Raw genomic sequence first — 21,788 nt, forward strand, 5'->3', positions numbered from 1 at the left:
GGGCAGGAGCAGTGCCCCAGAAGAGCCTGAAAGAGCAGGATCTGCAGGCAGCACTGGGACACTCAGCAGTGTGGGGTGAAGCTGGCAGGAGAGGCTCCCCGCTGGGCTCCAGGATCCCCTGTGAGAGGCTGCAGCCAGCAGGAGAGGCTCTCCTGCTCCAGCAAGGATCTGAGCAGCCACCTGAGGGGTTCCCAGCTCTGCTTCCAGCTCCTCCAGTCAGAGGCCAAGCAGCTCGAAGTGAGGTTGGGCTACAGGAAGGTCAAGACCTCTAGCAGGCTGGAGCAGTGCCACCAGTGGCGGCTGTGGGGCAGCGTTCCTAGCTACTGCATAGGAGATCTAGGTTTAAGTTCTAGCTGAGGGGACTTGGGGTGAGTGAGATGACAAGAAGCAAATTTTCTTGCAGTGGAAAGGTGCCATTGTGTTTTCCCGCCTTCCTCTCCCTCCAGGTACCAAGGCCCTATATTTCCTTGTCATTTGACATTTTTGCATTTTGTGCCTTTTTATATTTCACCAACCAGTATTGTTTGTTCTGCTGTTTGTGTTTTATATTTTCTTAAACCTGTTTTTGTCAATTATTGTAAGTGTCTAAGCTTTGTTGAATCCTGCCCCCTTGAGGCATTGGAGTGTCCACTATACCCTCTGATTTATGCCTGTTATGTTCCCAGTATTAAAAGGTATATGGTTAAGTCCCCATTGGTTGTCTGGCTCTGCTCTGTAGGGGGAGGAGAGTCCCTACACCTCCCACAGCACTTGTGCACCTGCTTTGATCCCTTCAACTGAAGAGGAGCTACCTCCTGGAGTACTGCCCAGGTTACACTTTAAAATCTCAAAGTCTTTCAGGGGCATAGGTGAAGCTTAATGATCACCTTACCAAAGCGAAATGAGACGTGTTTGTTCTGATCCGTCTTTATTTCAACGCTGATTGTGTCAATGTGGTACTGACTAATGGAGACATAATGCGGGTTGTCATATGTGATGGTCACAAATTTGTTGGTGTTCCCACGGACAGGGATGCAGCGTAGCAAAGGAACCAAAACCTTTCTGACAAGCTGATGTTCCACAATGTCCGTGTAGATATGCAGCGAATTGAACCCACGAGTAATATCAGCTGGGAAGAGTGTTTTTTTTTAAGCGGACCCAGGTAGCATTCCCAAAATATAGGCTAGCTCACCATGTGTATACAAAGCATAAGAGTTATCTTTGCCTTTAAGCCTCACTTTTCTGATCACTTGGTCATAGTGCATAACTATTTTGGGTGGAGTGGGGTGGATGGTAATTGTATCATTCATAAGATCCAGTAACTCTGTGATGGTTGTATAATACCCCCATGGCAAGAGGTACTCCCATTTTTTAGCCCAGAAATGATTTTGAAAGGGGCGTCCTCACTGATGTTGTTCCAGCTGTGTGGGTATTCTGTTTCTGCTAACCCTATCTCCCAGTTCTCCAGCAGATCCAGAGGTTTAACCAGCTGTATGGCAAAGTTTGAGCTGGAGATCTGCGGAAAAATCCTGGTGCAAGCATTGCCGTGCAAAATGACGTAAAAGCTGCCATCACATGTCTTGGCTTTCTGACTGAGGTACCCCTATATGTAACAAACTTGGGAGGCTTCCACCTAGCTGTTAAATTTAGCCTGCCACCCCAACCATTTCACCAACAACTGCTTCTTTCTGCCCTTTCCTTTCATTGCTAGAACTTTTTCAACCCTGTAAACTCTGTCCTGTTTGGGGTTCACTTTTTGTAGTTCTTCAGGGTAAAAAGAATCCTCAATAGGTTCATCTTCTTAATCTTTTAGGCAGTATTCATGCACCTGCACATGTCTAAGGACTTCATCCACTATGAAAATCTCATCGGTGAATGTTTGTTCATAAACGTTTTCAAACCTTCCTTTGGTCCTAGACACCCTCATGTAGTCTCCTTTTCTAAACACAGGTGCTAATGGTTTTATTTTGAAATAGTCCCTGTACACGGTTTTCCACGCCTGTGGAGAGTTTGAGAAGTTCACATCGACAGGCCCGGTGTGGATAGTTCTGTGAAAACTGTGGTTGTAGCTCTTTATAAACTCTGGTAATACATCAATGTAGCGAAAGGTGTTGCAGGCTCAAAGCTGGGGTTAACGGTCGTTGTCTTTGGACAAAAACGTTGCACTAGTCTTTGGTCTAGAGTGGAGTTGCTGATGTCACACACCACGTGACTGGGGCGGGGGCGGGGTTGGTGATGTCACGCACCATGTGACTGGGGGCAGGGCTGGTGATGTCATGCATGATGTGTCTGAGGTCGGGGTGGAGCAAGTGATGTTGCACACCATATAAGGGAAAGGGGTGGGGCTAGGGGTGGGTCTTCTGGTCCTGCCCACCAGTAACATTTCCACTGTGGATACATCAGAGACATCCTTAAAGGCCATCCTGACTCAAGAAGACACTGGAACTGAAAGACCTGTTGTGTATGCATGTTGTAAGCTGCTCCCCGCAGAGACACAGTATGCTACAATTGTTTAGTGATCTGGTGGGCCATGGAGCATTTCCACTACTATCTGATGGGGAAGGAGTTCAAGCTTACAACAGATCACACCCCCCCCAATGGTTAAGCAGGGCCAAAACTGGTGTTCTGTCTTTGGTATCACACCTAAATAAGAAACCCCCATGGTGTTATTTTTCCCTGGGCGATGTATTGTTTGAAATTTGAAAGGCTGCAGGCCCTGGAACACCCTCGTGTGGCAGGATCCAAGACAGGGCCGAACTGTCCAGAAAGGAATGAGAAAAAGCCCTGAAGGCAGGCATAAATACCTTTTTTAGGAAAAACAGAGCTGGACGAGCCATGCCAAGATGAACCACCTGCACGATTCTTCAGCCACTTTTCTTGCCAGCTGGAAATGGTGCCAGCTGATGATGTCAGCAAAAATTGCCGCCTGGTTGATTTAAAAGCTGGTGGTAGGGAAATGGAAGGGGCAGCACCACCAGGACCAAGAGCAGAGGCTGCTATCTGGGCTGCACACAGGCCATGTTGGCAGCCCAGGAAGGAGACAAGGAGGGACCCGATGGAGGAGTCCCAGATCACTGAAGGAGGCAGCACGCTGGTCCGGCAGAGCAGCCGGGCAAGGAGGACGGTGTTGAGGGACTTTGGGAGCCACAGATGCCAGACCTGTGAGTAGGGGTGGGCCAAGACACCACACCCCAACTGTTCCTTTTTTCTCTTTCAAATTGTTTTAAGTTTTGCAGAGCCCCACAGCAGAAAGAGGGGTCAAGGGCAGCTTCTTCAGGCCAGGAGGAGCCTGAGAAGCACAACAGGCAGCAGTGTAGGGATGGAAGACATGGTGCTTCGACTAGGGTTGGTCCGATGTCCCAGGGGCATCTTGCTTGGGAAGAGCCCAGGTGATGAGCAAGGAGGAGAAGAGGCAGACAGAAACAGCTGAAGAGTGAGTTGACAATCCAAGGCCGGGTCGTCCTGAAGGTTGGCGCGTAGCCAGGGCATAGGGGAGAACATTAAGGGCAGTGCCTGACCTGCGAGGAGCGATGAGAAGGAACCCTGGCACTGAAGGAAAAGATCAAGTCATGGCAGGTGAGTACTGGAGCTTCCTTCAGGGTGAACGGGACCCAGCACCAAGGCCGCAAGAACACACCCTGTGGCCGGCACCAGATGCATGCTCCAGTGGCAAGACAGTACCTCTATGAGGCCAGATGGGTGCAGTAAAATAATATGAAAAAGTACAACACCTCTGCTCCTGAACAAGATTAAACTAGTGCCAGCAAAGAGAAAGACTTTAATGTATGAAAAAGGGAAGCCACTCTTCTTGGGCTCATTAAATACAGCAGTGACAAAGTGATGCAGTAACAACTACAGGCCAAAAAAATCTGACAATAATGAAAAATAAGGTTCATCCTGTGCTGGCAAAAGACAATGTTGTATTTGTAGGTATTTTTAGGCTTGTAAACAAATATATTTTCAGGTCCATTTACAATGAGCTGAGACCATAACTTCTGTAAATAACGAACATCTAAGCTTTTTCTTTCATGTCAGAAAAACAATTGAGGAATAATACTTTGAGACAGTAACAAAGAATTTCCCTATAGATCAGTGTTTCCCAGCTGGTGTGCTGTGGCACACTGGTGTATCATGAGGCATTTCCAGGTGTGCCATGCAATTTTGGTCTGGAGCCACACCCCCTGCATGCTGCCACCGTGGACACATGGGCAGATGGGAGGCATGGCTCTAGCTAGTGATTTGCATCTGTGTTCAGCCGTGCAACCCCCATCCTGCTCCGTGCTGGCCACTCAACCCCCCACCTCATTCGGGCAGTGTGCTGCAGGATGGGAGAGGCCCAGTAAGTGTGCTGCTGGAGCCAAGAGGGTGGGAAACGCTGCTATAGATATCTTTAATTGTAGTAAACCACACATTGCAAGACAAAGATAATACTGTAAAGTGTATGTGTAGCTATTCACTAAACAAATGCATAATTAAGTGGAAATGCTGGAGCAGGCCATCTCTGGGTAGCATAATCATACATCTCAGTGGAGATGCATAGTTTTCAAAACTGGACAATAACAAGACCTGTCACCTCTCGGAATTACAGCAAAACTGTAGCTACGTCACCAGGTGTTCTATTTGAATTGACCAGTGGAACTATTGAGAATCACTATTTGGACTATTTTTTGTGTAGAAGCATTGCAAAACATCAGGAAACAATGTGAACAGTGTGCTGAAATATAGTGCTGGCATCCTTGTCCTAGCAAAAAGATTTTCATAGATTTTTCATAGACATCAGGGCTGGAAGGGACCTCGGGAGATCATCGAGTCCAGCCCCCTGCCCAAAGGGCAGGAAGTCAGCTGCGGTCATAGGATCCCAGCAAGATAAGCATCCAATTTACTCTTGAAGGTGTTCAATGTAGGTGCTTGAACCACCTCCGATGGCAGGCTGTTCCAGACCTTGGGGGCTCGGACAGTAAAGAAATTCTTCCTTATGTCCAGCCTGAAACGGTCTTGCAGGAGTTTGTGACCGTTCAACTTAGTCATCCCTTGGGGCGCTCTGGTGAACAGACGTTCCCCCAGATCCTGGTGGTCACCCCGATAAACTTATAGGTGGCCATCAGATCACCCCTGAGCCTGCGCTTTTCCAGGCTAAAGAGTCCCATGTCTCTCAGCCTATCATCGTAAGATCTGTTTTCCTGACCTCTGATCATGCATGTGGCTCTCCTCTGGACTCTCTCAAGCTTCTCCACATCCTTTTGGAATTGTGGAGCCCAAAACTGGACACAGTACTCCAGCTGCGGCCTCACCAAGGCCGAGTACAAGGGGAGAATGACGTCCCGGGATTTGCTCGAGAAGCATCTATGGATGCACGCCAGCATTTTGGTCGCTTTACTAGCCGCAGCATCGCACTGCAGGCTCATGTTCATCTTGTGGTCAGGGATGACCCCCAAGTCTCTTTCTTCTGTAGTGCTATCCAACATAGCACTGCTGAGCTTATAAGGATGCTGCAAGTTTTTCCTCCCAAGGTGGAGAACCTTGCATTTTTCGGTGTTAAACACCATCAGGTTCTCGTCTGCCCATTTGCTGAGCTTGTCCAGGTCAGCCTGGATCACCCGCCTATCTTCTGGCGTGGATGCTTTGCCCCAAAGTTTGGTGTCATCGGCGAACTTGGCCAGTCCACTCCTGACTCCAATGTCCACATTGTTAATGAAGATGTTGAACAGTATGGGTCCCAGGACAGAGCCTTGAGGGACCCCACTGGTCACAGGGCACCATGATGAGTGACTGCCATCAATCACAACCCTCTGGGTCCGACCACGAAGCCAATTTCCCACCCAGCGGATCGTGGTGGAGCCAAGGCCACAACCGGCCAGTTTGGCCAAGAGGTGATCATGGGATACCAGATCAAAAGCTTTTTTGAAGTCAAGATATATGACATCAATCTCTTCTCCCTCGTCCAGGTGATAGGTCACCTGGTCGTAGAAGGAAACGAGATTGGTCAAACAAGGCCTACCGGCAACAAACCCGTGCTGGCTGTCCCTTAGGATGTTAGCCTGGGCCAGTCCCTCAAGGATGGCCTCCTTAATAAACTTTTCTAATATCTTCCCCAGGATAGAAGTCAGGCTAATGGGCCTGTAGTTAGCCGGATCCACTCTCCTCCCTTTCTTGAAGATCAGCACCACATTGGCCTTCTTCCAGTCTTCGGGCACTACACCAGAGCGCCAGGAGTTTTCAAAGATCCGTGCCAGGGGCTGGCCTATGACGCTCGCTAGCTCCTCGAGTACCCTGGGGTGCAGATTGTCAGGGCCAGCTGACTTGAAGGTATCCAGCTTCTCAAGATGTTCCTTCATGAGGTCAGCATTGATGGAGGGTAGGGGATCCCCATCACCCGGATCTCCCTGTCCCATAGCAGGCATGGGCGTCCCATGGGACTGATGAAAGACTGACGCAAAGTACCTGTTTAACAGGTTGGCTTTTTCCTGGGCGTCAGTTGTCAGTTGCCCCATCTGGTTTAGCAGGGGTCCAACGTTGCCCTTGCTTTTCCTCCAGCTTCCCACATATCTGAAAAAGGACTTTTTGTTGTCCTTGATGCTTGAAGCTATTTGGAGTTCAGTTGCAGTCTTGGCTTTCCTGGTTTGCTCCCTGCAGGACCGGACCAGTGAATAATAATCCTCCTTGGAGGTGAATCCTGTCCTCCATCCTTTGTAGGCTTTCCTTTTTGGCCGCAGGAGGTCCGCTAGGTCCCTGGAGAGCCAGGAGGGCTGCTGTGCCTTCTTGCTGCCTTTCCTCCGTGTTGGAATAGATTTAGCTTGTGCATTGAGGATCGCTTTCTTGAGAAGCAACCACTCTTCTTGAACTCCCCCCTCCCTGGGGTCATGGTCCCTGAGGGCCTGACCGACAAGCCTCTTGAGCTTGTCAAAGTCGGCTTTTCTGAAGTCAAGGACTTCTGTGTTGCTGACTGACTTGCCAGCTTTACGGTGGATGGTGAAGGTGATCAGCTCGTGGTTGCTGTCACCCAGCTTCCCATCGATCACTAGGTCGCCGATTAGGTCGTCCCCCGTAGCCAGTACCAGATCGAGCAGCCCTTTGCCTCTCGTTGGCTCATAGACTTCTTGAGTCAGGTAGAAGTCATCCACGCATGAGAGAAAGCTTTGCGACCGCTCGGATTTTGCTGAGTGATCTTCCCACGAGATGTCCGGGTAATTGAAGTCACCCATGACAACGAAGGTCCTGGAGCAAGCGGCCTCAGTCAGTTCCCGGGTGAACTCCTGGTCAAGCTCAGGACTTTGAGTGGGAGGTCTGTAGTAGACTCCCACCGTTGTGTCTCCTGTGCCGTATTCCCCACGAATTTTTACCCAGAGGTCCACGCTGGTGGCCAACATCAGCTTGCAGGGACATGTAGCTTTCCTTCACATAGAGAGCTACACCCCCTCCCCTTTTGTCAACACGATCCCTCCTGTACAGGGTATAGCCCTCTATACCCGTGGTCCAGTCATGGGTGGAGTCCCACCAGGTCTCCGTTATCCCAATGACATCATAATTCTTTGCACTGAGCAGGAGGCCAAGCTCCTCCTGCTTGTTGCCCAGGCTCCTGGCATTAGTGTACAGGCAGGCAAGTGTCTCCTTGGGTGCTCTTGCCTTGCCCACAGATTGTGCCAGGGCTGGGGCAGGGATGGGCTCCCTTAAGTGCCTTGGTCTGCTGGCTTTGCAAGGGTCGCTCAGTGGGCCAGCAGTGGCAGTAGTTCCCCCATCCCCCAGCGGGCTTAGTTTAAAGCCCAGTGGAGCAGGTCAGCCAGCCTGGCTGAGAAGAGCCTCCTCCCCAGCAGGGAGGCCATCCCAATAGCTCGCTGCCTCTCTCGCCAAAGAGCAGGCTGTGGTCATGGAAGCCAAAGCCTTCCCGATGACACCAGCTCCGCAGTCTTTGGTTCACTGCGTGGATCCTCCTCTCCCTCCTCAGCCCATAGCCCGAAACTGGGAGGATCGACGAAAACACCACCTGAGCTCCCAGATCCTTGTCAACCGGGGGCCCGATCCTGGCGGGGCCAAGCCGGGCGGGAGTTCCAGGAGCCCGGGCAAAATTCCGGCTTCGTCCTGGAATCACTCAGAAATGGCTCTTTGCATGCTTCTTTTTCTTCTGCTGATGTAAAGATTTGTACATTCTGGACAAATATTTGGGAAATGGAATAATCTAATAATATTGTTTTACAAGTTTGTAGTCTCCCTAGAAATTATATGCACAGTTGTGAAGGTCTGCACATAAAATGTGTATATTTATATAGGAAGACAAAGAATTATAATAAAATCATCTGATATATGTAATATGTATTGCATACAAAACCCCCTCTATGTTAAAACCTAGGTGTAAATTCAAGCACTCTACAGTTAGAAAATGGTTGATTCTTAATTTCTTAATTGTGTCTATTTGTGATTCAGTTTCATGCATTTAATGAACAGAAGTTTTGAGGAAAAAATAAGTAACCCTGTCATTAAAGTTTGTATTATAAAGCATAAACAGAGTAAGGTCAAATTAAGATTGCCCATGCTACTTTTATAGATGGCATTTTCTATTATTTGACTTTTGTGTGCCAATGAAAAATGTCTTTCCTCGTAGCCCTAGGAATAGGAACTCTTTCTCCTGATCTATGCAGCTGATCAGGCGAGTTTTGGGAACGGGAAATCTTGTTTAGGGGAGGAGAAATGGGCAAGATGAAGGCTTGTTACATGTTCACTGTTTATTTCTTACAAAGAGCTTTCCGTGTTTTAACACACCATCCTTTCCTTTGCTGAGGGAATATTTCACAGGAAGGAAATACCTCCAGAAGAGTCAGACACATACAAGGAAGTTTTGGAAAAAAACACGTTGGAGCTTTTGGGATCTCCACATACTGGAAGATTTTTGTGTAAGGACAATAATAAGCCAACTGGCCTCTTTCTAACATCACAGATGGATCATGGATTGTTAAATAATAGAATCAGCATGAGCTAGATAGGGTTCTAGTGATAGCAGAGCTGTATTAGCATGGCATGTCACTTGAGCTAATTTTAAGCTAGCACAGGTATTTCTACACAGCAGGACACTGATGCATGTAGCCATTCTCACAGTGATAGGATAAAATGCTTTTGTGAATAATTCCTAAAATAATTGAAAGAGAGGCTGTTCTTTGGGATTTCCATACATGATATAGTCAGTCTTTCTCAACCTTTTCAGACTAAAGGGACCCCTCATCAGACTCAAGTCAGAAAATGCCACCTCTTAGCTTTCCCTTGTTTTTTGACCACAGCAAAATAATTGAGCAATCTTTCTGCTGCAAAGAACTCCGAAAAACCACAGTGAGTCAGAATGTTTTTGACATCATGGATTCCTACTGTATTTACTTGAATTCAAGATGAGCCCCTCCCCACCCATTTAACATGCAGGGAAAAAAGTCCTTCACATTGGATTTGAGTACAAGGTGGATGGGGGACAGGTGACTGCTGCAGGTATGACTCTGGCCCCAATCAGGGGTTGGAGTTAAAGCCACAGCCACTCCCACCCCCCTGCTGCCTCTTCCCCTTTGCCTGCCACCTCCTGCAGCCTCTGACCCCCCCTCTTCTCACCACTGCTGCTTACCCTCTGGCTCCAGCTCCAGCAGGTCTCTGACATCACTCAGTCCATTTTTTTTTCCTGGCACAAAATCTGAAATTCTCCACAGGACTCACAAGACGGAAGAACATGAAAGTGGTTGGAGAGCTCAGCTGGGGAAAAAAAAAACAGGTAAAATTTGGCTCCAGACATCTTTGCTTTCCATAACGGGGTTTTCCTGCCCCATTCTACCCTCAGAGGTCAGATGGTTCAACCTGCTGGCTGTTTACTGTACAGGATTTGCTTCCTTTCCACCATAACCCCAACTTCCCTGGAGCAGGTCAGCCACTGTTCAAACTCTGGAGCTTGCAGGTGTTAGTCTGTATGTGAATACATCCAGCTCCCTGTGTTGTTGTAGAGTGTAATTGAGGGAACACCCCAAAAAAACACCCACAAGCAGCTCTCTCTGCTCAAGGCCAACTAAACAAGTATCTGATGGTCTGAAATTAGGAGCCAAAGAAAATCACAGAATCATAGAAAATTTGGGTTGGAAGGTACCTCAGGACGTCATCTAGTTCAATTCCTTGCTCAAAACAAGACCAGCCCCAACTAGATCATCCCAAACTTTGTTAAGCTGAGTCTTAAAAACCTCCAACAATGGAGATTCCACCACCTCTCTACGTAACCACCCTCATAGTGAGAAAGTTTTTCCTAATATCCAGCCTAAACCTCTGTCGCTGCAGCTTGAGCCCATTGCTCCTTGTTGTCATCTATCACTGCTGAGTACAATCTAGCTCCATCCTCTTTGGAACCGCCCTTCAGGTCGTTAAAGGCTGCTATCAAAGACCAGCTCAGTCACCTCTTCTGCAGACTAAATAAACCCAGTTCCCTCAGCTTCTCATAAGCCATGTGCCCCAGCCCCTGAGCCATATTCATTGCCCTGTGCTGGACTCCAACTTGTCCACATCCTTTCTGTAGTGGCGGGGTCCCAAAACTAAACACAGTACTCCAGATGTGGCCTTACCAGTGCAGAACAGAGCAGAATATCTTCATTGGCTGCCAACTAGATCCGTGGATCTCAATCTTTTTTGTACCAGGACCCATTTGTAAACATTATTGGCCAGTCCTGACCCAGTGCCCCATATTCCCGACCTGCTGCCCCCCAGGTCCCCAGTGTGTGGGGCAGGGGGTGGGTGTGCAGGACAGAGAAGGGTGTGTGGAACATGGAGGGCCCCAGGCAGCTCCTTGGAGGCTGGAACTCTGATAGTCTGCAAGGGTCATGTTTTCCCACAATTTTCTCCTTTAATGGAGAATCCATTTTTAAAGTATATTGATCCATTTTTAAAGTTTGTTTGCGACCCTTTTATATAGCCTTGTGACCCACTTTTGGGTCCTGACCCATGGGTTGAGAAACATTGAACTAGACATTAAGGCACTGATTACTACCCATTGAGCCTGATAATCCAGAGAGCTTTCTATCCACCTTACAGTCCATTCATCCAACCCATACCTCCTTAGCTAGCTTGCAAGAATTCTGTAGGAGATGGCATCAAAAACTTTGCTAAAGTTAAGGTACATCTCGTCCACTGCTTTCCTCACATCCACATCTGTGCCTCATCACAGAAGGCAATCAGGTTGCTCAGGCATGACTTGCCCTTGGTGAATCCATGCCAACTGTTCTTAACCACACTCTTCTCATCCACATGCTTTGAAGTGAATTCTTTGAGGACCTGCTGCATGATTTTTCCAGGGACTGAGGTGAGGCTGGCTGGTCTGTAGTTCTCTGGATCCTCCTTCTTCCCTTATGGGAAGGGATCAGGGAGAGAGAAGTGGAGAAGCTCCTCTTGTGAGTGTCCCTAACTTCTCAGGAAATTCTGTCCAGGCAATGAGGTACAGCATGGTAATCTGGTGGGAGATCAGGGTCATTTTGGTAAAGTTAGGGTGAAGCAGGTTTTAAAATCAGGCTTCAGCATCAATTATAGAATGACAATGCTGCCAGACTGTTGTTGCTTAGGAACACATACATACTTTATTAGCAGGGATCTGGGTTTTCTGTTCCCCATGGAAAACTGGAGTAAACCATGGATTTTTCCTTTTACCAGAAGCAAATGCGGATTCCTCATTTTACAAGAGAAGACTGTGGATTTTTCCATTTTGCAATGAACTCCCTGCAGGTTGCCAGAGTTCCAGCCTGCAGGGAGCTGTGGGGGAGCAGGAGGAAGGCGGAGATACAGGGGGTGCCACGTGCCTGGGCATGCATGTGGCCCCAGGCAGCCTGCAGAGCAGCTCCAGCAGGTAAGTGGGAGAGAGGGAGTTGGGCATGGCTGAGGCTGAGGCTGCTGCCCAGCTGGGTGGGGCATGGGGCCTGGGCCCATAATGCATGGCTGCAGGGCTCCAGTAGGAAGCAAGATTGAGCTGTGGGTGAGTCATCCGGGGGAGAGGGAGAGCTGGCTCCCTGCTGCTGCACACACTCCCAAGGGCAGGGGGGACCTGCACCCCCCAGATCTGTACCTGGGGCAGGTGCAGGCTGTGGGCTGTCACCCTGCTTCACTGCCCACTGCCCTCAGCCATGCCAGGTCATGTCCTCTGGCCTCTGGAGCCCAGAGTACATTGTAGCGGGCCAGTAGGGGGTGCTCCTGCATTGAGCCACCCACCTCACTGCACCCAACCACCGTCCAGGCTCCCAGTGCCTCCCTAGGGGCGCCTCGCATCTGGCTGAACCCCTTCCTGGAGCACACTCGCTAGCCTGAGAGTAACATAAGCTGCCACCACCCCGAGAAGGGACTCTCTCGGCCCCATGTCCTCATGGAAACACAGGCCTAATAATCCTATGGGTACTCAACCTAGTACAGGCGCTTGGGCCACTTCCCCAAATTGGGGCCAAAAAGGAAAGTCTCCCTTAGTCTGCAGACCTAAGGGGCCTCTTAGGCATAATTTAGACCCACCCCTCAATAAGTCTCCGACACCGGTCACAAAGGAGAACTTTATTGATTACAGGGGGTAGGGTAAACTAGGGTACAAGATAGAGCAAGATCATAGAAATCCCACAGAGCAAAACAGTCTGGCTGAGGTAGCCTTTTGATCACGCATCTGAGTTACTGCCAGCTAGATATCTAACCAGATCTCAAGCAGCTTACTCATAAGCATCATCCAGAGGCTGGTGGAGATTCCCTCTGAAGGCAGGCCATTCCTAGCTCATGAGTTATGGGGGAGAGAGCCAGTTTCAGGTGGTAAAACTCCTCTCTAAGTCCGAGTCCCCCCGCATGGCTGCTGCCCCCTCCTCCTGGGCAGTCTTAACTTATACAGCCCGTGACCTCGTTCACCTGGCCCAGTGGAGGCCAGCTCCGGTTGGCTGTCGGCAAACAATTTGAAATACATCACTAGTTGCTGGGCAGACCATAGCCCACCAGGTAGATGCCCCTCATCCAGGTAGCTGATACCAGTCACGTAGGCAGAGGGAGCAGGTTTCCCCCCTCCCTCAGGAATGCATTCAGCTCAGGTTACCTAAAGAGACAGGGTAAAGGTGTGTCTCCTCTGCTGGGCCCATCCTAATCAAATTGTCACAGCACAGAGATTTTGGGGAGAAACAAAGGTGGCTTCCTGCCACATACGTGACCTGGCGTGGCTGGGAACAGTGGGTCTGCATGGGGATCTCCTCACCACCACTCCTGCCTCCCCTCCTGCTGCCCTGGTGATGTACCTGCAGTGGTTTGAGGGGTGCAGCCCCATGCTGCTGCCCTCACTGCAGCCCTGCATGCAGGAGGTGTGTCACTGGAGTGGGGTGGGGGGCAGGGGGAGAACAGTGGTGAGGAGTTCCCTGCACGGCTCTGCTGCTGCCTGCCATACCAGGTTGTTCCCGCCAGGCTCCAGAGGCCCCAGGGGAGGGAAGCAGGGTGGCAGATAACAGCAGAGTTGTGCAGAGAAGCTGCTAGCCACTGTTCCCTGCTACCCTGCTGAAGCACTATAGTGGATTTGCTATACATACAGAAGCTGGTGCCTTCCACTTATCCTACAGATATAAACGTCCCTGGCCATAGTCCTAACAGTTTGGACTAGACCGAGTTCCTGGGAGTCCACAATATTGGCAGTACAGGCCCCAGAGGCCCCAGGAATCTGTAACGGTGCCTGATCCCTGAGCCCAGCTTTTGTCCCCCTCCTGGCTCCATCCCCACTCCAGGCCCTGAGATCTTAATATTAATCTTGCTCTAATGTACCTTAGGTATAATGTGCTGTTTTCTGGTTTGGGGATGGTATGTTAAATCTGAGTTCTACTGTATATTCATTCATGCATCCAGGACCTGAGATATCATAGAATCATAGAAAATTAGGGTTGGAAGGGACCTTGGGAGGTCACCTAGTCCAACCCCCTGCGTAAAATAGAACCGTCCCCAAGTAGATCATCCCAGCCAAGGCTTTGTCTAGCTGGGTCTTAAAAACGTCCAACCTCTCTGAGTAACCAGAGACAGGCTCCAGGACCAGTGAGAGACGTGCTGGTGAGAGCCCACTCTGCCCCTGCTCGCCCCACTGACCCCCAGCACAGCCAGAGGTAAGTGGGGTCTGTGGTGGGAGGGAGTTAACCCCAGGTAGCGGGAGGAGGCAGCTGAGTGGGCCGAGGATGGTCTCGCCCCGCCTTGGCCCTACTCAGCCCAGCCCCCAGGGAAAATGTAGTGAAGGGGAGAAGGTACTTACCAGTCCCTCGCTGGTGGGGCAGGGTCCCCTAAATCCTGGGTAGGGTCCTAACCTGGGAATAGCATAACCCCAATGGCAGGCCCACTTCGGATGTGTGCAGTTTAAAAGGGCACACCAAAGTAAAAAAAAACCAGACAGGCTCTGGGAGTGGCAAGAGATGCACGGGTGAAAGTTTCTTTTATTCCCTAAGCTTGTTATCCTTGCAGAAGGAAAAATTAGGTTAGCTTATCTGTAGTTGGCAAACCCACAGCATTTATCACCTTATTTCAACCTAGTCCTAGGCACTTACAATGCATTTATTAAATGCACCAGCTTTTTGTCAGGTCCAGCCACAGAAACATCTATGTTTATTTATTTGGCTTCTTCCTCCCTCTTTCCCCAAAATAAACAGCATTTTTGTACTTTCCAAATGGGATACCTCGCCGTTACTCAAAATGCTCAACGTAATGGCAAAAGGTTCTTGTGCTGCATCAACAGATTCTTCAATCCTTTGTCAAATGCAGAACGAGTGTATGTAGCCCTTAGAATCCAAAATCCTTCAAGCGAGAGGATTCCTGAGTTCTGTCCCAGCACTTATATTGACGTGTATGGCCATTTTGTTTTACTGGCTCAATTTTGTCATATGTTAATAGGGAATAACTCTTTCCTACCTCAGAGAGTGCTGGGAAGAGTAACTGTTAAGTATCTGGAGACTACTGGGGATGGGAGTCACTAGAGGAGGTATACAACTTCAGGTCCCATTATCACAAATATATGCAGTTCAGCTCAGTACACAAGAAAGGTCTGGAGCAACTGGCCCACTGTAATCAGCTTCCAGGCCAGTAATGGTTGAAGGAAGTGATACAGTGGGTGCGTCTTCTTGAGATGTTTACTGCAGAGCTGCCTAATTAGCTCCACAATAAAGTCTCAAGAGCTACAGACGCGGCCCTATGAGGCTACAGGAAACTAACTCCATCACAGATTAGTACTTGTAAATACAAGTGTTGTCATGCAGTAGTGTCTTTTGTATGCAGTAGCACATGTTGATACAGCTGGCAGGGGCATGAGGATGCTTCAGTGCATGACTGCTTGCCCTCTGCAGCTCTTGAGCTCACATGTACTCCTCATTTCTGATGTTCATAAGCTTTGGTGAATGGGGTGGATATGGAGAAGCAAGGTGATTTTTACTGTGTATTGCTAATCACTAGGGGAATCTAACAACATACTATTTGGCAATAAGGCATCTCTCAGATACATGGAGGAGACTGGATGTCTTAAGCATGCTTTGATCAAGAACTTTGAAAAATAATAAAGGTAGTGTTTTATGGAAGGGAATAAAACTCTGATTGAAAAATAAAAAAGAAACACAAGTGCACCCTGTGGAAAAAAGAGAAAAACCCACAAAACCTATAACATCAAGAAAAATCCTAGTTAATAACAACAAGAAGAAAAGCTAAATTCTGAGCAAGGGCTGCATAAACAGATTTGTGTAGAACACAATGTACAAAATTCTTGTGGTTTCTGTGCACTACCTTGACATATGAATTGAATACTCCCATCCTTCTGTAAACATGGTTCCCATTATTACTATTGCTGAACTTTACAGATAAGGGTACCAAGCCACTGAGTTGAAGGGAGCAGTCTGAGAATGAAATCTACTTTACTTAAGAGATGTTCCCATTAACTCCTATTACATACTGTCTGAAATCCAGAGTGTGGACAGAGGAATAGAACAATTTCAAATTTCCTCTTAAGTGTTTTTATTAATGCTGTCTTAAAATGTCTCCCCCCTTTTCACAGTATCTGTTCTTCCTCAATCTCCAATTTATCCATTCCCCCAGGAACTCCTGATTCTTGTCAGGCTTCCATCACATTTCTTTGCACACCCCAGATAGCTCAAATGACCATTTCTCTGCATCTGACTCAACCCTCTATGCTCTGTTCTCAACAAGACACTTTTCATTCTCCATGAATAGAGCAGATCTAGTGGGAGAAACACCCCTGTCTTGTAGCCCTGGGCAAATTCTATGGGAGGATATCAGACTGGCAGGGTTCCCTGTGCTCAGGATTTCCCTCCCTGATGGATTCTCTGGTGCCGAATGAGAGCAGAGCTCACAGTGAACCCTTTCCCACAGTCAGCACATGCGTAGGGTCTCTCCCCCGTGTGGACTCTGCGGTGCTGTATGAGGTGTGCACTTTGCCGGAAGCTCTCCCCACATTCGGTGCATGCATAGGGTCTCTCCCCCGTGTGGACCCTCTGGTGCCGGAGAAGAGCTGAGCGCCAGAGGAAGTTCTTCCCGCAGGCCATGCACCCATAGGGCCTCTCACCAGTGTGGAAGCGCCGATGCTGGATGAGGTGGGAACTCACAGTAAAGCTCTTCCCACATTCAGCACATCCATAGGGTCTCTCCCCTCTGTGGAAGCGTCGATGCTGGATGAGGGCGGAGCTCACGGTGAAGCTCTTCCCACACTGGGTGCACTCATAGGGCTTCTCACCCGTGTGCACTCTCTGGTGCTTCATGAGCTCTGAGCTCTGACTGAAGCTCTTCCCACAGTCTGAGCACTCATATGGTTTCTCTCCTGTGTGGATCCGCTGATGTCGAATGAGGGCTGAGCTCACACTGAAGCTCTTCCCACAGTTGTGACATTTGTAGGGTTTCTCTCCGGTGTGGATCCTCTGGTGCTGGATTAGCTGCGAGTTCCCTGTGAAGCTCTTCCCACAGTCACTGCATTTATAGGGCTTCTCACCTGTGTGGATGATCTGGTGCTGAATGAGCTTGGAGCTCATGCTGAACTTCTTCCCACAGTCAGTGCATGCAAATGGTCTCTCCCCCGTGTGGATTCTCTCGTGCTGGATGAGGTGCGAGCGCTGCCGGAAGCTCCCTCCGCACACAGCACACCCAAAAGGCTTTTCCCCTGTGTGGATTCTCTGGTGCTGTACAAGGTTGGAGCTCACCCTGAAGCTTTTCCCGCAGTCATTGCATATTGTCGGCCCTCCTGCTGTAAAACTTCTCTGTTGCACCATGTCTGGAAGTTTCCTAAACTGTCTTTCACATGCAATTCCTTTGCCTTGACTCTGTCCTGGAGGAGATCTCTGAAGCCTTTCTGACCGGCGCCTATGACCACAGCTTTGGCTCTTCTCAGGGCTCTGGTAACTACCATCTTGGGATGTGTCTGATACTGTGTCATACACTTCCATTGACTTGGGGTCATCCTGGTGGGGATTCTCCTCATTCTCACTAAGAATCCCACCACCTGCTGCAATAAAATGAGAATTCTGACATCAGTCACTGGAGGGAACTCAAAAAGGCATCATCTGACCATCATATTTCTGTATTACTATATACTACATTCTCTTTTGACAGGTAACCCCCAAGTGCTTGAGACTGAGGTTGCTCTTGAGTTTTTGCTCTCCAGAGTATTTTATAGTTGCCTCTAAAGGATGAGCCTAGAGTGGCCTCACCAGTACACTTTTAGCACTGGAGTGTGCCTGCAGGCTTGGGGGGTGGGATAGACTGCGGGATATGGCTGCTCTGGTGGAGATAACCCCTAAGGTGCCAGAAATGATAGCGTAACTCAGGCCCACCCTATAGAAGATTTTCAATAAACAAGGGACCAGAAATATTCAGGCAACAATATTTTTTATGAATTAAAAAAATCAGGGTATTCTGTTCAAGGGTGCTCTGCCAGAGGATTGTTTTATTTAAAGATATTCAATAAAAAACCAAAGGTGACCATATTTCTTCTGATCATAATTATTTAATTTGATTCGTCTTACAGCAACCACTAGAAGCTACAATGAAGAATCAGAGTCTATTCCTTGACACTTTTGGCTAAGGCAATAGCCATCAGGAAGGCAGACTCCTTCAGAGGGGGCTTCCTGACTGTGGGTTGTATGAGTAAATTTCTTGTTTTAGGAATCCATAAAAAAGTATGGTAGAAAAATACTGAATGAGACTAAGCAAGAAGGTGGGCATGCCAAGAAAATGGAGAATCCAGAAAGTCTTTACTGTAGGATATAGCAGGATTTGGAGGACAGGACCTTCCAAAGTGTTGAAGCTGGATTCCAAAGGGGGTTCTCTCTCCCACAGAGAATATTTTCCATTTTGGGTTGCAAGCTTCCTTTGCAGAACACTTACTTCTCTACCTGTGTGGAATAATCTCTACCACTAGATTATAGCTAGCCAACGTCCATATCATCAGATAGCACTTTCAGGTCTGGATGGAGTATTTGCATACTTTTCTAAGATATTCTCTCTCTTATATCTAGAAGTAATGTTGGTGGCTGAGCCAAAAGTTCGAGATAATCTCTGAACAGGAGCAGTTTATCATAGTTGCATCCTCTCTAATCTTATATACCACTCTGGTTAGCAGAGAAATCAAAGCAAATACATGAAAACTTAGATTCCAAGAGAAAAGGAATGTGACCTGCATAAACTCATGCCTATCCTATCACAGAAGAAAGGCCACTTTGGGCAGAACCCTATTTCACCTTGCATACCCAAATGGCACTTACCCAGCCACATAACTGCTGGCTCGGCACTTAGGTAGCTTGTAATCCTATTCCATGTGCAATGTGGATGCACAAGCATCCACACAACTGTTATGCATGCTCATTAGCAGGGATCCGGGTTTCCTCTGATAAAAAAAATCACAAATTCTCTGATAAAAACCTGCAAAATCTCTGATAAAACCCCCAAAAACTGCGACTAAAATGAAACGCCACTATATATACAGGTATCAATTGAACACAATGTTTAATTGATATATTTACAGTTTTAAAGCAATTTGAAGCCTACCATGCGCCCTAATCGCTATAATAAAATAAATTCTAAATACATATAAATTTTGACATTTGATTTTGGGTTTTTTATCATGGAAAATCAGAGCTATCCCTGCCCTTACCTCACCAGAATGCAGGTCCAGGCCCCCCACTTCCCACCCACAGGCCCCCAGCAGGGGTACCAGTGCCCCCATGATGTATGTGCAGGGGTGGGTGTGGGCTGCCAACTGAGAGCTTAGGCTCTCCGCCCTCCCCTGGGGCCTCCATGGCCCAGCGGCTGGGACCCAGCACAGCAGGACAGGGTGAGGCCAGGCAAGGAAGCTCCTTGTCACTGTGAGTCCTACACCACCCTGGCGATGTGCCCTCCATCTGCGCTGCTGCCCCTGCTGCTGCCAGGTGGTGCTTTGGCAGGGCAGCATGGGGCTCACAGCAGCGGCACCAAGCTTGGAACTGCCCTGGTCTGCTCTGCCATGCCAGGTCCCAGCCGCTGGGCCGCACAAGCCCCAGCGGAGGGCAGCAGGGTGGGGAGCCCAACGCTGCAGTGAGCAGTCCACACCCACCTCCACTCCCGCCCCGTGCAAAGATCCGGGGGGCACATGTCCCCCCTGGGAGTATGCATAGCGGCAGGGAGCCAGCCCCAACACCCCTGACCCCCAGATGAGTTGACCACGGCTCCATCTTACTCCCCACTGGGCCACTGTGGCACATATTCCAGGCCTGGGCCTCAAGCCCCATGTACAGTCCCAGCTGGTCAGCAGCCCCTGCCCCAGCCCTGCCCAACTCCCTCCCTTCCTTTGTATGGGGGCCTCAGTTCCCCCAGCCTACCTCACATCAGACTTAGCTGTGGGAGCTGCTCTCCAGGCTGCCTCGTGGCCATGTGCATATCCGTGCACATGGTGCCTCCTGCCTGACTACCCTCCTCCCGCTCCTCACAGGCTAAACTCTGCCAGCCTGCAGAGAGCTCTTTGCAGAAGCTCAAAATCCACATTTCTCTGTTAAAATAAAATATCCATGTTTTTCTTGGGTAAAAGGGGGAATCCCTATTTTGCTCTGTTTCCCCATGGGAAATGGAAAACCCAGATTCCTGTTCATTAGACTGTGACCTGGCCAGGCAGGTATGCAGCACTGTACATGCATCCCTGAAATCACAGGGGTAAAAAAACATGAATAGAAGATAGCAGAGAGAGAAGAACAACAAATGTCCCATGTTTTAGCCCATTAAGGAAATAAAGTTGATCAGGTATTCAGATAAGGCTGACCAATCTGCAATTCTCTGAGGCCTCCTTGTTCTTCTTTTTGAATATGAATGTGATATTCACTCATTTTTTTCAATATTCTGGGGTGTAACAGGTTCATGCTCCAGAGGTGGCTGCGACACCCTCGGTAGCCATGAAGTTCCTGTCCTGGCTCTAACTCTTCAGGTACCCTATTATCGCCTGGTCTCTCCTGCCGCACCTTTGATGTTAAACTTTATTAGGAGGGAAGCTGCCTGAGGGTCTTAGAGCACATTTGGTGTTGTTCCTGTTTTGGGCTTTGGCCTTCTCAGCTTTTGCCCTTTTCCTTTCACTGAGTGAACTGAACTTTAGGGTTCCCAGCTTTGTCTTCTCCCTTCTTAGGTGCTGGCAGCCTTCAGCCTCAGTCCCTGCCCTTTTAGGGCTTTGGGCCTTCCAGTTTGACTTCAGTCCTATCCATCCCAGGCTCTGGGCGCCCTGGTCCTTTGTTGAGTTCATAAAAACAAGGGGCCATTCTGCTTCTCTGTAACAGGGTAAGGCAGGGGTGGGCAATTATTCTGGCTGAAAGGCTGCTTAATGAGTTTTGTTGAGCTGTTGAGGCCTGCAGAGGTAGGTCGTCCCTTTCACAGGTGCCTGCACTCCGTTGATCATCATCTTGGGGCCAGAGGTCCTGCCCCTGACCTTTGCCACTGGAAATCCCTCCCCTTGTCCCCAGAAGTATTCCTTTTGGGAAGGGGGTTTGCCATCTTGGAACGAGAAAAAAAGAACCCCAATTATATACTAAAAATCAAATATCTACAATAACATATTTTAATTTTCTTTAAAAAATATTTTTGTCCTGATTTCTGTGTGTTTGCATCATGTATATAGAGGTGATTGCACAATAGCTCAAACTGAAGTCTTACTCTTGTACACTGTGGGGGAGGGGTGTGGGGGCTGAGGATGGGTTTGTGAAGGCTGTGGGTGTGTGAGCATGTGGGGTGTGGGGGTATATGTGGGGGTGGGTATGGGGGGTATCAGTGTTGTAGGCCCCCTCCTACAAGTATGCCCCTCACACTGTACACAGCCCCTGCAGCCAGCAGCAGGCAGAACCCCGCCAGTAGCACATGGTCCTGGCATGCCCCAGGACTGCGCATGGCCTGGCCACCAGCTCCATCATGCAGGGCTCACAAGCCCAAGCACTATTCTGCTGGTCGCAATGAAGCCAGCAGTGCAGATCATGGGCTCAACTGAGGTGGCGGGGACAGGGGCAGAGCCAGCCTGGCTCCATAGCACAGAGCTCAATGACCTGCACACCGGCTCTACCATGCAGGGCTCCCTCCAGAGGCACGCAGCTTGGGTGGAGAACCTTGGAACTACATGTGAGCCCTGTGCAATGGAGTCAGGTGGACCCTACTCCCGCTGACCTGCCCCGGCTCCCTGCTGGCCCCTTAGGGAAGCACCATGGGCCCCGTGCCCCACCCAGGTGCTGCTTTGCTTTCAACTGCCACCACTATCCCCTCACTGCCGCTGTCACTCCCCACCCACCACTTTCTCCACCCTCATCCGCCACCACCCTCCCTGTACTAACACTCCCCCC

General features: G+C 49.1%; 1 protein-coding gene across 4 annotated transcripts in view; it reads right to left on the bottom strand.

Moving 5' to 3' along the window:
- Positions 1 to 12,535: 12,535 nt before the first annotated feature.
- Positions 12,536 to 21,788, bottom strand: part of LOC149854772 (uncharacterized) — a 42,636-nt gene continuing 33,383 nt past the window's right edge. For 3 of the 4 annotated variants that reach the window (XM_090024568.1, XM_090024567.1, XM_090024566.1), the window contains exon 3: positions 12,536 to 17,452. In XM_090024568.1, coding sequence (XP_089880694.1) covers positions 16,257 to 17,452 — 1,196 coding nt within the window. In that variant the 3' untranslated portion in view covers positions 12,536 to 16,256. Of the gene's footprint in view, positions 17,453 to 18,710; positions 18,833 to 21,788 lie in introns of all 4 variants that reach the window. The other variant, XM_090024570.1, reaches the window with a different exon arrangement.

This window comes from Crocodylus siamensis, chromosome 12, assembly GCF_052110815.1.
Source record: "Crocodylus siamensis isolate JL-2025a chromosome 12, ASM5211081v1, whole genome shotgun sequence".
Classification (NCBI taxonomy): Eukaryota; Metazoa; Chordata; order Crocodylia; family Crocodylidae; genus Crocodylus; species Crocodylus siamensis.